Source organism: Monodelphis domestica, chromosome 2 (genome assembly GCF_027887165.1).
Source record: "Monodelphis domestica isolate mMonDom1 chromosome 2, mMonDom1.pri, whole genome shotgun sequence".
In the NCBI taxonomy this organism is placed as follows: Eukaryota; Metazoa; Chordata; class Mammalia; order Didelphimorphia; family Didelphidae; genus Monodelphis; species Monodelphis domestica.
In genome coordinates, this window is record NC_077228.1 from 55,066,435 (window position 1) to 55,080,071 (window position 13,637).

The 13,637-nt window shown below is 40.7% G+C and overlaps 1 protein-coding gene across 2 annotated transcripts in view; it reads left to right on the plus strand.

Moving 5' to 3' along the window:
* Positions 1 to 13,435, plus strand: part of ATF6 (activating transcription factor 6) — a 229,296-nt gene extending 215,861 nt beyond the window's left edge. For both annotated transcript variants that reach the window (XM_007480656.3, XM_007480657.3), the window contains one exon: positions 7,754 to 13,435. In XM_007480656.3, coding sequence (XP_007480718.1) covers positions 7,754 to 7,962 — 209 coding nt within the window. In that variant the 3' untranslated portion in view covers positions 7,963 to 13,435. The remainder of the gene's footprint in view (positions 1 to 7,753) is intronic.
* Positions 13,436 to 13,637: the final 202 nt, after the last annotated feature.

The following is a 13,637-nucleotide window of genomic DNA, read 5'->3' on the forward strand; positions in this document are numbered from 1 at the left end:
CCAATTCCTGTGGGATTTAAAAGTCAAACTTTATTGCTGATATTTGGAGTCTTGAGATTTCACGTTTTTTTCTCCATATTTATTTGCCTGGTTTAATATGGATTTACATACATATTTTTCTGACTCATTTGACCTATTTTTCATCTCATTCTGTTTAGAGGACTTGGAAGAACTTGTCAACATCCCAGCTCTAGTCTGCAACTATTTATACTAATGAGCACTACCCAAATATAAAAACCTTTCTCTTTTCCATATAAGATCTCAGAATCATCTCACCAAACACTATCCTTGTCATCATTATTCAACATTTAGATATGCAAAATGACTTACTGTCTCCCTCAAATCATATCTCACACTCTAGAGTCTGATGATTGTTATGCTGCCTTTTGTAAGAAAATATTTCTACTCTAGTGTTATTCCCATCCTTAGCCACTGTAATCCAAAAATTACAAGGAACAGAGCTGACCCCCAAGAAAAAATTGGAAAATGTTTCTCCAAAGGCCCTTTCTTGCTCTTTGGTCTGCCTCCCCCCACCAATCACCCAAAGGTCCTCAAGCTTCCTCCCCTCTTTCTCCCTTTCTCTGACTTCTAGCCTATCTGCCTGATTGGTATAAGGAAAGCCTTCCATAAACTTTGAAAGTGCTATAGAAATGGGAGTTAAGGTTGGTTTCTTCATTTACCCCAAAGTATTAATGACTGATAATCCCTGGATATGTCGCTCTCTCAGTTAGTCCCAGTGAGATCTGATTTTAACAGTTATAGAGCCTTAAATTAAAGGGATAAAACTCCAGAGGGTGAGAAAGAATTTTTCCAGCAATTAGAAAAAAAGATGGGAAGAAGCTCAAGGAACTTTCTGATGACCCAGACAATCCACTGCTGGCAGTGAAGTTCAGCTCAAGAGCCTACATTTTGCAGTCTTTGGATAGCTTCTTGGCAATTCCTGCTCCTTAGAATGATTCCAGCAGACCTTCATGTTTAACTCAAGGACATATTCTCCCTCACCCTTCTCCCTTTCTCTACCACAAAAGCCGAATTTGAGGTACCCAGTCTTCTGAACCTTCCTGATCCCTAAATATGTCAAATTATTCATTCTCTTTCTTCCCTATTCTTTTGCTGCTGTTAAATAGATTCCTAGTTCTAACATCTGCCCCCTTTCCTTTTATATCTATGCTACCACATAGTTCAGACCACAGTGGTACATGGTGACTGGAAATGCATAGAAAATATTTCTAAATGGGTGATATTTGTATTCTAAATCAGGTCAGTAGACTAGAGTCGATGGGCCAAATATGGCCTCCCTCTTTGAGTATAGCCCACAAGCTAAGAATGGTTTTTACATTTTTAAATGCTTGAAAAAAGTCAGAATACATTTTATGACATGTGAAAATTAAATGAAATTTAAATTTCAGCATCTATAAAGTTTTATTGGAACACAGCCACACTCATTTAACTACATGTTGTCTCTGGCTGCTTTCATGCTTTAGTGGCAGAGCTGAGAAGTTGTGACGGACCATCATATGTGGCATTGCCATTGATTTGCACTGTTGTTCCGTAGTGATGCAGTTATAACTTGACAGCATCTCCAGTGCCATGCAAATCACCATACCGTGACATTTTAAAAAAATTACTAAAGCATATCCATCATGTCAAAACAAGAAATGATGAGAAAGATGGACTTTGAATATAACATTTCTAAAACATAGAGGAATGCGGATTATTTTGTTAATGAATTAGATGACAAAACACCATTTGTTATGCAATGATCGGATAGCTGTGCTAAAAGAAAACAATACTTGGGGACATTACCAGACCGTCTTTATCATAATATTCTTACCTCACAGGAAAGCAACAGTCAGAAACAACAGAAAATTTAAAACAGAATATCTCATTACAGCAGAATTTCCTGAGAAAAATTAAAAAAATTAAAATGAAGCTGCCACCATAGTTAATTCCCTAGTGGCTTACTTGTTAGCCAGCAAAGAAAGCCACTTAGCAGTGGTAAATTGACAATTAAATTGTGTTTGACTGCAACAACCCAAGAAATGTGTCCAGAAAAATGAAATTTATTTAAGACTATTGACCTTTCAGCTCAATTAAAATCACATATTCATGGAATGATGTCAGTATTTGGCAGTAGCTATTCATGTAAAAAGGCATTTTCAGAGATGAATATAAAATTTCATTACAAATGAACATTTTCAACCACCTTTGATAATGAGTATTGACTTTGAATTCTAAGCAAAGTGTTACTCCCCCCCCATTAATAAACCTGTTTTGCAAAAATAAAAGTTATTAGCATATTTTGAATTTGTTTTGAAGAAATGTTTTTTCTCATATAAATATTTACATCATATCTCTAATTTTGCCTCTTGTTCCACAAAGCCCAGAACATTTACTATCTGATCCTTTCCAGAAAATGTTTACTAGTCCTATGCTAAACTATTCTCTAACCACAGTCTTAGCCTGGGTTATCTACATCATCATTCCCCTCTCTCCTTCCCAGCCGAGACCCCCTTTTAACTACTTGGGTTCTTTGGATGAAGCTTATTGACTCATTTGGTTCACTCTCAGCCAAAGAAACTCCTGTTTCGTTGGTAGCCTTTTAATACTCTATAAGTGTTACAGTAACCCAGCAGAATGGGGAACTGGACTGGTGACATATGGCAAAGTTTTCTTTCATTACATCATAAATAGAATACAACATCCCTCTGTCATATATTCTGCCTTTTCAAAAAGAAGCTGCTCTACCCAGGCCTAATGGGTGGTTTTCCTCCTGTGGTTAAACTAACATTGCCCAGGAACCTCATTTTTACATGGCAGTAGTCGGATCTGTTAAAAGGTAACATTTGCCTTGAGTCTTGCCTAGCCAGAATTATTAAAAATACATTGGTTTAAGGCACGCCCACATTATATATCCTAAAGGCCATGCCAGTGAGAGCCAGGTGCACTTGGCATTGTCTGTCCTCCCCAAACTTAGTTCATAGAGTTCTGAAGTAATTTTTGTCTAAGTAACAAAGATCACAGTGAATGTTTAATCTTCTGCCTGGTCACAGATCAGTCAGATTTCCTGTTCAGAAGGGATCGCCTGAATTCACAATCCCATTCCTTTTGGATGTTTTCTAGTTATGACTTTCAACCTCTTGGCCAAGTGAATTGTTACAGTTGGAAGAAAAGGGCCAAAGGGCCACTTAAAGTGTGGGTTCTGTTGGGGCAGCTAGGTGGCTTGGAGGATAGAGAGCCAGGCCTGGAGATTGTGGACCAGTTGTGAGTTTAAATTTGACTTCAGACACTTCATAGGTATGTGTCTGTGGGCAAGTCACTTAGCTCCAACTGCCTAGCCCTTACTTCTCTTCTGCCTTGGAACCAATATTCAGATTCTAAAGACAGAAAGTAAGGGTTTTTGTTTGTTAAATGTAGACTCTGCCTAGCCTGAATGTAGCTTAAATATGTAGCCCTGCTGTAACTTAAAATCACAATTAATGTTCTAAACACAACTGATTCAAGTGAAAAATCCAAATTCAAAAGATTAACAGCTAGAAGGATCTTTAAAGACTGTTTTAGCCCCATCATTTTACAGATGAGGTGATCAAGGCCTACTGTGAGGAAGTCATTGTCCAGAGTCACACAGGTAGAAAGTGCCCCCTCCCAATCTAATGCATCACTGTTTCTCATTTCACTTGGCTTCCAGGCCTCCCTCAGTGTTGCTTATTGATATTTAGGAAAGGGGGGCAGGGAGGAGAAGAGTTATCACCAAGATCTAGCCATTCTGGGCACATTTAATTTAATGACTCCTGCAGGTGGCTTTGCTATATGAGAAGGCTACTCTGATCTTAAACTGTCATCTGGATTCAGAGTTAATCCAGGAAAGCAGTAAAAATTAGTAATATGTATTACATGTCTCTGATCCATGTGTTTTCCATTAACTGCTATTCTGTGCTTTGGGACACACCAAAAAGAAGGAAAAACCAACAACAAAAACTCATTTCAGTTGTGCTTAGGGTGTGGGGTAAAGAGAAGGAACCCCAGTTCCAAAAAGAAATGATTGACAAGTTCCCTTGGAATCTGAGCTCAGTCAAATGCTCCAAAAGAAATGACTGAACAAATTAGCAAATTAGCCTTTGTTTCTTCCATCTCCTTGCAGTTGGGAAAAAGAAGGCACCTGTTCCAAATAAATCAGCTAATTTGGAGGAAGACTTTTATTTCTTTACAAACAAAGCAAATCAGGTAATAGATATTATAGAAATCCCAAAATTAGAAAATCTGGTTAGATATACTTCTCTGTTACTCACATGAGGAATAATTTATTGATGGTCTTCAACTACAAGGTAGGGTTAATTGAGATAGTGATGTCCAGCTGTTCTCCATTTCCACTGACAGTAAAATCAAAGAAAACTGACAAATAATAATAAAGATTAAAGCTAACAACACTTGTTAACATTAAGATAGGCTACCACTTTAAAGTGGTGGAAATGTCTCTTCCAAAGATCTTTAGCAATAAAATAAATCATCTGCCCAGGATGGTCTTGGGGTGGGGACCTGCATTAGATGATTTCTCTTAAGTCTTGAACAAGCCCTATGACTCTACTGTCCAGAGTGTTTTAACCTACCTAGGTGACATCAGCTCTGTAAGGGGTAAAATTAGGGGTTATTGACTGAATATATGTTATACTAGTGGTCGCCAGGGATTAATTCAATCCTAATAAATTACTCAAGTCAGTTTGAGATTTTTTATGGTGGTTTTAATTACAATAGAAGGAAGACATTAAGAAGAAGAGAGGGAGGAATGGGAAATTGAACTGCTCTGGCAAGCCAGATAGGAGTTCAGAGGTCAAGGAAAGGAGGAATCAGTAACCTCACCAAGGATGCTCAGGGAAGCCTCACCTAACCCACACTACAGAGCTTTTTCCAGTCACCTCACCAGCAAGCTGCAAACACCAAGACACCAAGCATGGCTCCACCAGCTCCCCACATTGCCGAGCCCAAGGAGAGAGAGAGAGAGGGAGAGGGAGAGGGAGAGAGAGAGGGAGAGAGAGAGGGAGAGGGAGGGGAAGGGGGGGGAGAGGGAGGGGAAGAGGGGGTGGAGAGAGGGGGGGAGAGAGGAAATATATAGACAGTTCTTTATATCACTTCATGTATCTCACAGGTACCAATGGTAGCTTAAGCTGGACATAGGACAACCCAGGGGTCTGTCAGTTGTTTCTTATTTGTCTCTTGCTAGCATATGTCGGTCATGGGCCATCCTACTCGCAGTTAATCCTTAAGTGAGGGTGTATACATTCCTTGGTTGCTAAATTTCTAAGACTAAGCAGGGTGGAGAAAATCCAAAATTCACAGCTCTGTGTTTACGTCTTGAATGCCTGTCTAATTGGTTGTGCCTTCTCTGAATAGGCAGTTTGCTGATATGAAAAGAAGATTATAACATTTGTACATCCTAATTCGTAATGGTGTAGTGAGAGAAACAGTGTGTAACCTTTAAGGCACCTCAGAGAAGCAGGCTGTTATTGTCTTCTCTGTGGCAAGAGGCAGAACAACAAGTGTTTGAGATTCAAGCTGGTGGCAGAGTAATCTGCAGCAGCCCTACTGCTGCTAAGTTTCAGTAGAAAACTCCACAGAGAAATTGCTTGCTTCTGAACTTCCTCCTTTCTCAGTATACCTCCCAAGCTATGAGCACCACCCTCCTGTAAAGGTTCCCTTCTTGGTCCACCAAGAATATGTAACCCAGAATTGTGTAGTGGATAACAAGATGGTGAGTGACAAAATGGCCAGGTTGTATCTGTCCCTGTCACCTGTGCAGGGCTGGTAGTGCCAAGTATGTATCTGAGACATCCTCTGCCCTGGTACACAGTCTTTCCCTGGGAAGAATGCTCCAAGAGTAACCTGCCCCTGGTTCAACTCTATCCTTAGTATCCACAGACCTCCCTGTCTGTCTCTCTAGGCCTGACTGGGCCAGATAAAGGACTCACCCTGACCTTTCAGGATTTATTTGAATGCATTTTCTAGGTCTGGTTGGAAGAGTTTTTGTGGACAAGGGCTTGACTACGTTACTTCCTTCTGCTCTGCCATTTTGGCTCCCAGGTTTATATCTTTTAAGATCAAGAAAAGAGATTTCCAGGTTCTCTCTACATGACAGGACTTTCCACTTCAATATCTTAAATTATGGAAATAAGCTTTTGCTTTAACCTTAAAATCTTGTGATATCTTTTCTAATTCCCATCTTGATGCTAGATGTGAGAATGCACACAGAACTTTTGAAGCTGAAATTAAGAATTCTAGAATTAGAAGATTGTTCAGTCAAGAAGGGAAGCTTTAAACTATAGCTTCAGGAAGGAGGCTCATCTGTCAGATGCCTTGAAGCTGCCATTGTTCCTTTAGACATTGCCATAACTTTTTATTCATAATTGGAAATGCTTTGATGAAATAAATGGTGTTACCAATGAGTGAGAAACCAGAAGATGGCAACAAAGGTCCCCTCTCATTCACATGCTATGTTGATCTTCCTGATGGTTATTCCTTCTGTTGCTTTTGAGTTTTTTCCAAGGTGGATGCCTTTCATTTCCATTCTTCCTTCAAGGTCCTCCTTTCCCTTCATTATACTAATTGTATAAATTGCCATTATATACCAAATGAAGTCCAAGAATTCAGGGACCTCCAAATTCCAGCCTGATTTTCCACATTTCTCTTCATACAGTCCTCCCCCCTCCCCCTTTAAATCCTTACCTTATGTCTTAGAATCAATACTAAGTATTGGTTCCAGCTAGGAAGTATCTGATGTCAGATATGAACCAGGTTCCGACAGTCTCCAGACTTGGCTCTTTATCCACTGAACTACCCAGCAGGGCCAGGCAAGGCAAACACAGAAGGTGATAGAGTCTGTGGAAGGGCCCAAGCCTGGCAAGGGGTGGACAGGCTGGTGGAAGGCTTTGAATGTCAGATGAGGGAGGTGAACTTTTTTGTAGTAAGGAGTAGGGAGCCATTGATTTACTAATCGAGAAACTGGTGACTCATATCTACAAAGTGTTTTAGATTTATAAAGCATTTTCACAAAAACACTGTGAGACCCAGACAGGATTACTTCCACCATGCTGGTGAGGAAACCGAGGCACGACCTCAGAGGCCTGCTTCTAGTCACAGTCCATGTTGTCGGCCAGTGAACATCTACGGAGCGCCTGCTGTGTGTCAGCTGGTGCTGAGGGATGTGTGTGTGTGTGGGGGGGGGGGGGGGAAGGACAGTAAGGTACAAGGCAGACTCTGCCCTCAAGGAGCTCACATTTCAGAGGAGGAGGCAGGGCACAAGAGAGGCCTGGGGGGGGGGGCAGTTGGGGGTACAAGAATGGTGGGTCTGGGAGGGGTAGAGGATGCTGGTGTTGGGGCTGAGCCGGGAGAAGTGCAGAGGTGAATGGTGACCTTAGACAGTAGCGGATGGGGAGGAGCCGGGTGCATCTAGCCGAATGACTCCTCTGGAGGGAGTTTCATCTAGGCTAGCTTCCTGTCTCCTGCTCGGGAACAGAAGCATGTGCGTTAGATTTGGCTCCGTGCTGTCCACGAAGAGCATCCAGAGAAAGGGAAATTGGACTTTGGTTCCGGGTTGTAGCTGCCGCGGCCTGTTAGGGATCAGTCCAGCTTTCAGGAGCTGGAAGAATCCCTCCCGCTTTCCCACTAGGTTTCTCTTTTCGGTTCACTTCCGTCTTTGGTGCTCTAAACTCCTCACCGATGGGCTCCCCTAATGATCTTCCTCCTCCTTTCTTCCCTGCAGAGAATGTCATCAACGGGCAAGACTATGAAGTGATGATGCAGATCGACTGTGAGGTGATGGACACCAGGATTCTCCACATCAAAAGCTCGGCGGTTCCTCCGTACCTCCGGGATCAACAGCGGAATCACACTGGCCCCTACTTTGGCTCTCGGCCCACCGCCCCAGAGGCAGCTCACGTGGTCAGCGCCATCACTGAGTCGTTGCAGTAATAGGCGGAGTGCCCGGGCCACAGGAGTGGCGAAGGGCTGTGGGTCACATGGACACATCTTGCCGCCTCAGAGATAGAATCCAGGGGCTTCCGGTGGGAGCAAGAGATGGGGGAGGAGAAGAGGAACCCTGCTGTTTACCAATCGGTGGAGCTGGACTTTTCTGTCCAGTGGAGCCCCTGGCGGGATTCCTGCTTCCTTCGACTTTCCCCTCGGGCAGGCGCTCTTCTGTCCTTGCCCTTGGGCCCTCTTCTTGTGTTTAGCTCGCTGTCTCCTCCTTTCTAGGCGGCCTCCTCTTCTCTGCCTTCCTGAGGCCGCTGGGCGGTAGTGGCAGATGGTGGCAGCCTTTGGGGTGGAAAAGCGCCTTTTTTGTAAAGCGGAAACAAAGCTCGGAGCTGCCAGAGCACTCGGGAAGACCCAGTTTTTAAATTTGTTATTATGGAACTGCCTCTTTTCAGGCTGCTGTTTATCCAAATGACGGGTCTTCAAACCCAACAGCCAGAAGCACTCCGATGCTTCTCAACTGTATTGAAAACCCCCAAACAACCCAGCTTTTGACCCACGTTTCAGGTTAAGTGGAAGAGCCCTCCCCGGTGACATTTAACCTTAATAGAGTTTCTTGTTCACTTCTCAAGTTCACCTTCTAATAAGTCTGATATTCTACTTAAAAGCTACCTAATGCTGCATGGGGGGTATGGTGGAGAAGAGAGAAAATGGGCTAATATTGGAGAGGATAAAATTTCTCTCTTATTAGTAATTTGAAAATGAGAGGAGTACAGGAAAGTTTAATGTTGAGTTTGGAGGAAGAAATAGCTAAAGTAATGAGCGTTTTTAAAGCTGTGAAAATATTGTGGGACACTGAAATAAAGGCTTCGCTTTCATATAGCTTCATCCAATTAATTCCCAGGGAGTTTTGCATGTGCTCTGGTCTTCTCTTCCGTGATAAATTATTTGGATCCTTTGGCCTGCAGAAAAATACCTCATTTTATTTGTTGGGAAATGTTGGGGATGGGGCGGGGGTAGGGATGTTCTTTCTGATTATTGCACTGATAGAGTAAATCCAACTGATAGGAATCAGCATGGCCTATAACCAAGGCAAGGCAGAAGCTGTTTCTTCTGAAAACCGATTAATTGTTTGCTCATGTCAGGAATAGCTGCTATGGAAGGCCATTTGGCAAAAGTGGCAAGTTTCCATACTCACCATGGAGGAGACCTGACAGAGTTAGATCTTTCACTTCCCTAAAAATGACTACTGCTTTCATTTGCATTCCACCCAAACTGTATTTTAGTAAATCTTAAAAATGGAAAGGAACACTCTCCACATGATCCCTCCCATCTAGATTTGTTTTTCTGTGATATATATTTCTGATTCCATTTATAACAATGACCTTCTTCTAGCCTTCCTATGGCATTTTCTTCTTTCATAAACCTCAACATGGATAAAACATTTGCTGGCGCTCAGATTCAGTTTTTCTTTGTTAGATTTTATCCCCTTCCTGTTAGGCCAATCCTAGTCCATTCTTGTGTCTTCTTTCAAGGAGAGGAAAAATAAAAATTCTGTCAACCTTTCAAGCTTATCTTTCTGTTGGTGATGTTATTATCTCTATATTTGTGAAACTGGATTGAACTTAAAATTTTGAAGTCTTGCTAATATTTCTAACCCTTTGTAAAAGCAAAGCCTTTCTCTAAGCAAATACCGTTCCCTTGAAGTTAAATGATCACTCAGAAAATCAGCCTAACTTCTCTGGAAAAGAAATACATGTACCAAGAAGGAATTTGTAGACTTTAAGGGTTAGTTAACCTTCTTCTCTATTCCTCTATTCTATCCCAAACCACTTTAAAGCTGTAAAACCCAGTCTCTTACTGAAAACTCTTTCAATTTCTCTTTATATTTATTAAGTAGATAAATATGGGAAAGGCCTCTGTGTTCCTTGCTGCATACTATAAACTTTTAACGATGGGAGAAAGCATACGCTATAAGCCTGAAATCTTAGATGGGTTATCTCAAGAAAATTCTTCTCCTAAACACATCTCCTTGTAACCTAATTCAGATTATCTGTAATTTTGATTACTATTGGGAGATAGATAACAAATTCACCCTGTAATTCTCTGAAAAAATTTGAAGCTAGCAATCAGTTATTATAACAACATTTTATGCTCTGAGCAGTGCAAACAGATCCTACCAGAAAATCCCCCATTTCTTTTCACTGATCTCTAAACCTGTCAAGAAGAAACCATTCACTGAACGGGCTTCTTTTTTCCTGGCACAAAGTTGTGATTTCACCTTGTTTGATTTATCCAGCCTTACCTGGAGTCACTAGACCAGTCCATCAGACAAATTCCCTAATTCATCACCTGAGCACCAGCCTGAATAATTCATACTCAAGCATCAGCCACAACTGTAGAGTGGACCCTGTAGGAAGCTATAGGCTGGGAGCCCTTAATACCATCAGCATGTGAATTACTGACAATGGTAGGGGAAGCACAGTCCTATCTATCTGCCAGTCTGTCTCTCTGTCCATTTGCCTTTTTGCCATCACCCCTTCATGAATTGAATGCCTCAAAATGAGCTCAGACTATAGCATGACTGCCAAAAATGTACACCCCCAGAACTTTTGGGGGAGAGATTCGAAAGACATCCCAGATCTCCATCTCTTTCTTAAACTACTTAAGATCTTTTGTATGATAGTGGTTTCCCTTTGAATGTTGGTGTGACCTCATGAGACGAAATGATTGGCACTCGTTTCTGTCCAGGACATGATAAATAACCCTGTAAGTGAGTGAAACTAGACCCCAGAGTCGCCATTTAAGGATCGGTCAGAGCAGGAGTGTGTCAAACCTGGAGTATAAGGTTAACTTTTTTTTCTCGCTTCTTTTAGGGGGTTTTCAAAGGCCTATTGGAGGGATGCACAACCCCCTATAAGACACACTTGCACACATTGTGTGACCTTAACATATGCCTTTCAGCCAAGAGTATTCTATTGGCTGGCAAGGGAAGCAGACAATGGAAACTTCGAAGTGGAAGATTTCTCTGCACAGTTTAGATTGAATAAAAGTAAAACAGATGTTCCATCACACTGACAGCCCAATCAGGTGATGAGGGACTTTGAGCAGTTTCTCCCATGACTGAGTTAATGCATTCTGCATCAGGCCTGGAAATGGGCTCTGCTGGGTTTAAAAGTGCCTGTGTGTCCAAACTGACGGAGCACCTTCATTTGCAATAATAGCTTCTGTCCAAAATGAGCATTTGAGAAAGGGTCTGTCCTGAAGCAAACAGATTACCTGTTTACAGGTTTGCATTCTGAAAGGTTATTTGGGAGGGTCTATTCACAATGAAAACTCTGTAGCTTCTTCTGTCATCTTCTGGTGATTGCTACCAGCTCTACCTTCCATTGACATGCTTCATTTTTCACTTACAGGGTGTTTGAAATCAAATGCAGCAATATTGAATCATTCTCCAGTGTTCAGTGTTCAGAATGAAAATTACTTGGAAACAAAGAACTTTGGATCCAGGCTGATTTTCAATGTATTTTATTATAGACATGCTGTCGTTAAAACTGTTATTGATTTGAGTCTGCTTTCCCTGTACATGCATACCTGGTGAGAGGCAAAAGGTGGGAACCAGATGTCTTAAAACTCTTTTCCAACAGTACTTGAGATCATTAAAACTAGATTTATATCAAGTTCTTCCCTTATATGCCATTTTCTGATTTCTGTCATTGTACTAAACTGATACAAGGAAATTTGACAAACATCTGTCAGAGTAACCAGGCCTATATTCCATGTTTGACCTTCCCAGCTCATCATAGAAAACAATTTCCAAACCAAACCCAACACTGAGAAAGTCCTTACTATGCCAAGAGATCTCTCTCTTCATTACTAATGTGGGAACTGTCCAGTTTTCTATTATTGCAAATATGGGAGTAAGCAATGTACAAATGGAGTCCCTTTTTCTTCTCTGGAACATCGTGAAATCTCTGCACCCATGAACACCTTATTCTGGGTTTAGAAAAGCCTGACACAAGTTTCCTTCAGCAGAATTAGATGTCTAGCTGGATTCATTCTTTCAGGCTCATTGCTACAATATTTGTCCGTTGATTGTCAGCTCTGTTACCTTTATTAAAAGTAGCCTATAGGCTTTTTGGCAACAATGGGCATTGGAACTGTTGTTTATCTCAGCCCTGATTTTATTTTGCTTATCAAAAATCAGGATAGGGCAAGTGTTTCCTGTTGTAGGGGCCAAGTATGGCTTCTGCTTAAAAAGCATGAAGGGAGTTTTTAGAAATGGAAACATCCGAAAGAGAATAGAGTTCCAGCTTCTCACTGCCAATAAAGGGGGGAAAGCTTTCAGGTTTTGGGGTTTGTTTTTTTGTTTTCAAAAGATAACTTTAAGGGGAAAAGGGAGATGCTTCCAACCCCTAAGAGAAATGTGCATTACAAACTAAGAATGTTTGGCGTGACTAGATTTTATAGGGCCTTGTTTGCTATCTTGTCACCCAACAAGAACAGTCCCAGCCATTTTTGAAGAGTAAAACAAAAATATCTTATTGAAATTCATTTTTGTATGTAATGTATATGCTGAGTCTGAGATCTGCCAAATTAACAAATATTTGCTCACCACCTAACGGTTTGTTTATTTAGCATTCACACATTGAAAGAGGTTTGTCCTGTGTTTTTGCTTTCAAAAAAAGTAGGTTTACTTCATAAGAGCAAATGTGACCTAATTTATTCCTTTGGCTATCACTGTACTTGACTCCCTAATGATGATAGCAGCCATCACTTAAATAAAACATTTCATTAAAAATAGAAATGTCAGCACAGAGATAACCCACTAATTTATTGGTCTTGGGTAGATATTATTCAGTTGATCATCTCCTGATTGTATCTTTTCGTTGCTTACTCTTCTGGGAACTGAGCTTAATGATTTTTAAAAGATGTCCAAGTTAGTTTACCATGAGAAACAAGCTAGTTCTTATTTTCTAAATATTTGCTAATAGTACCTGTGGTAAAATTATGAATTCGCAGTTTCCCCTTAGTGTTTGTACAGAATGAAACCAAGCTATGGATCCCCCATAGATGGAAACTGCCATGCAATCCTGGATATAGGAATGTTGGTTTCTTGTTCTCATCACATTGGCAGCTCCAATTTTCCTAGATCCAGCTGTTTCATCTGACTAGCTTGAGTTTCTCAGTTGAAGAGATGAATAGTCTCTTCCTGGTAAAGATACCAGAGAGTTTGTAGGAGATGTTATTTCATCAGGGTCATTTCTTTAAGATTATATCCATACCTGTTTAATAATTTGCATTAAAGATGGGGGTGGAGGGAGAGGGAAGATACCATTCTCCTTTGATATTTATGTGGAATCATAATTCACAAAGGAAACAAATGACAAATAATATGTATTTCATGCTTTCCAACAAGTCTTTATAATGCTGTACCTGTTCTTTGTTTGAAATAAAGAATTTTTAACTTTCATAATTTGTTTTTATCTTTATACAGAAATAAGTAGAAGATCCAAAATAAATACTTAGTAATGAGTGGTTAAAGATGAAAAAAGAAATGTGAGATGGTTTTGTGACCTGATGCTATTTATATTAAACTATTTTTCCTGGTTAAGTAAAATTTTCCATTAAGAAGCCCAGTTCACTTGAAATGCTATTTTACCAAAGATGAAAAC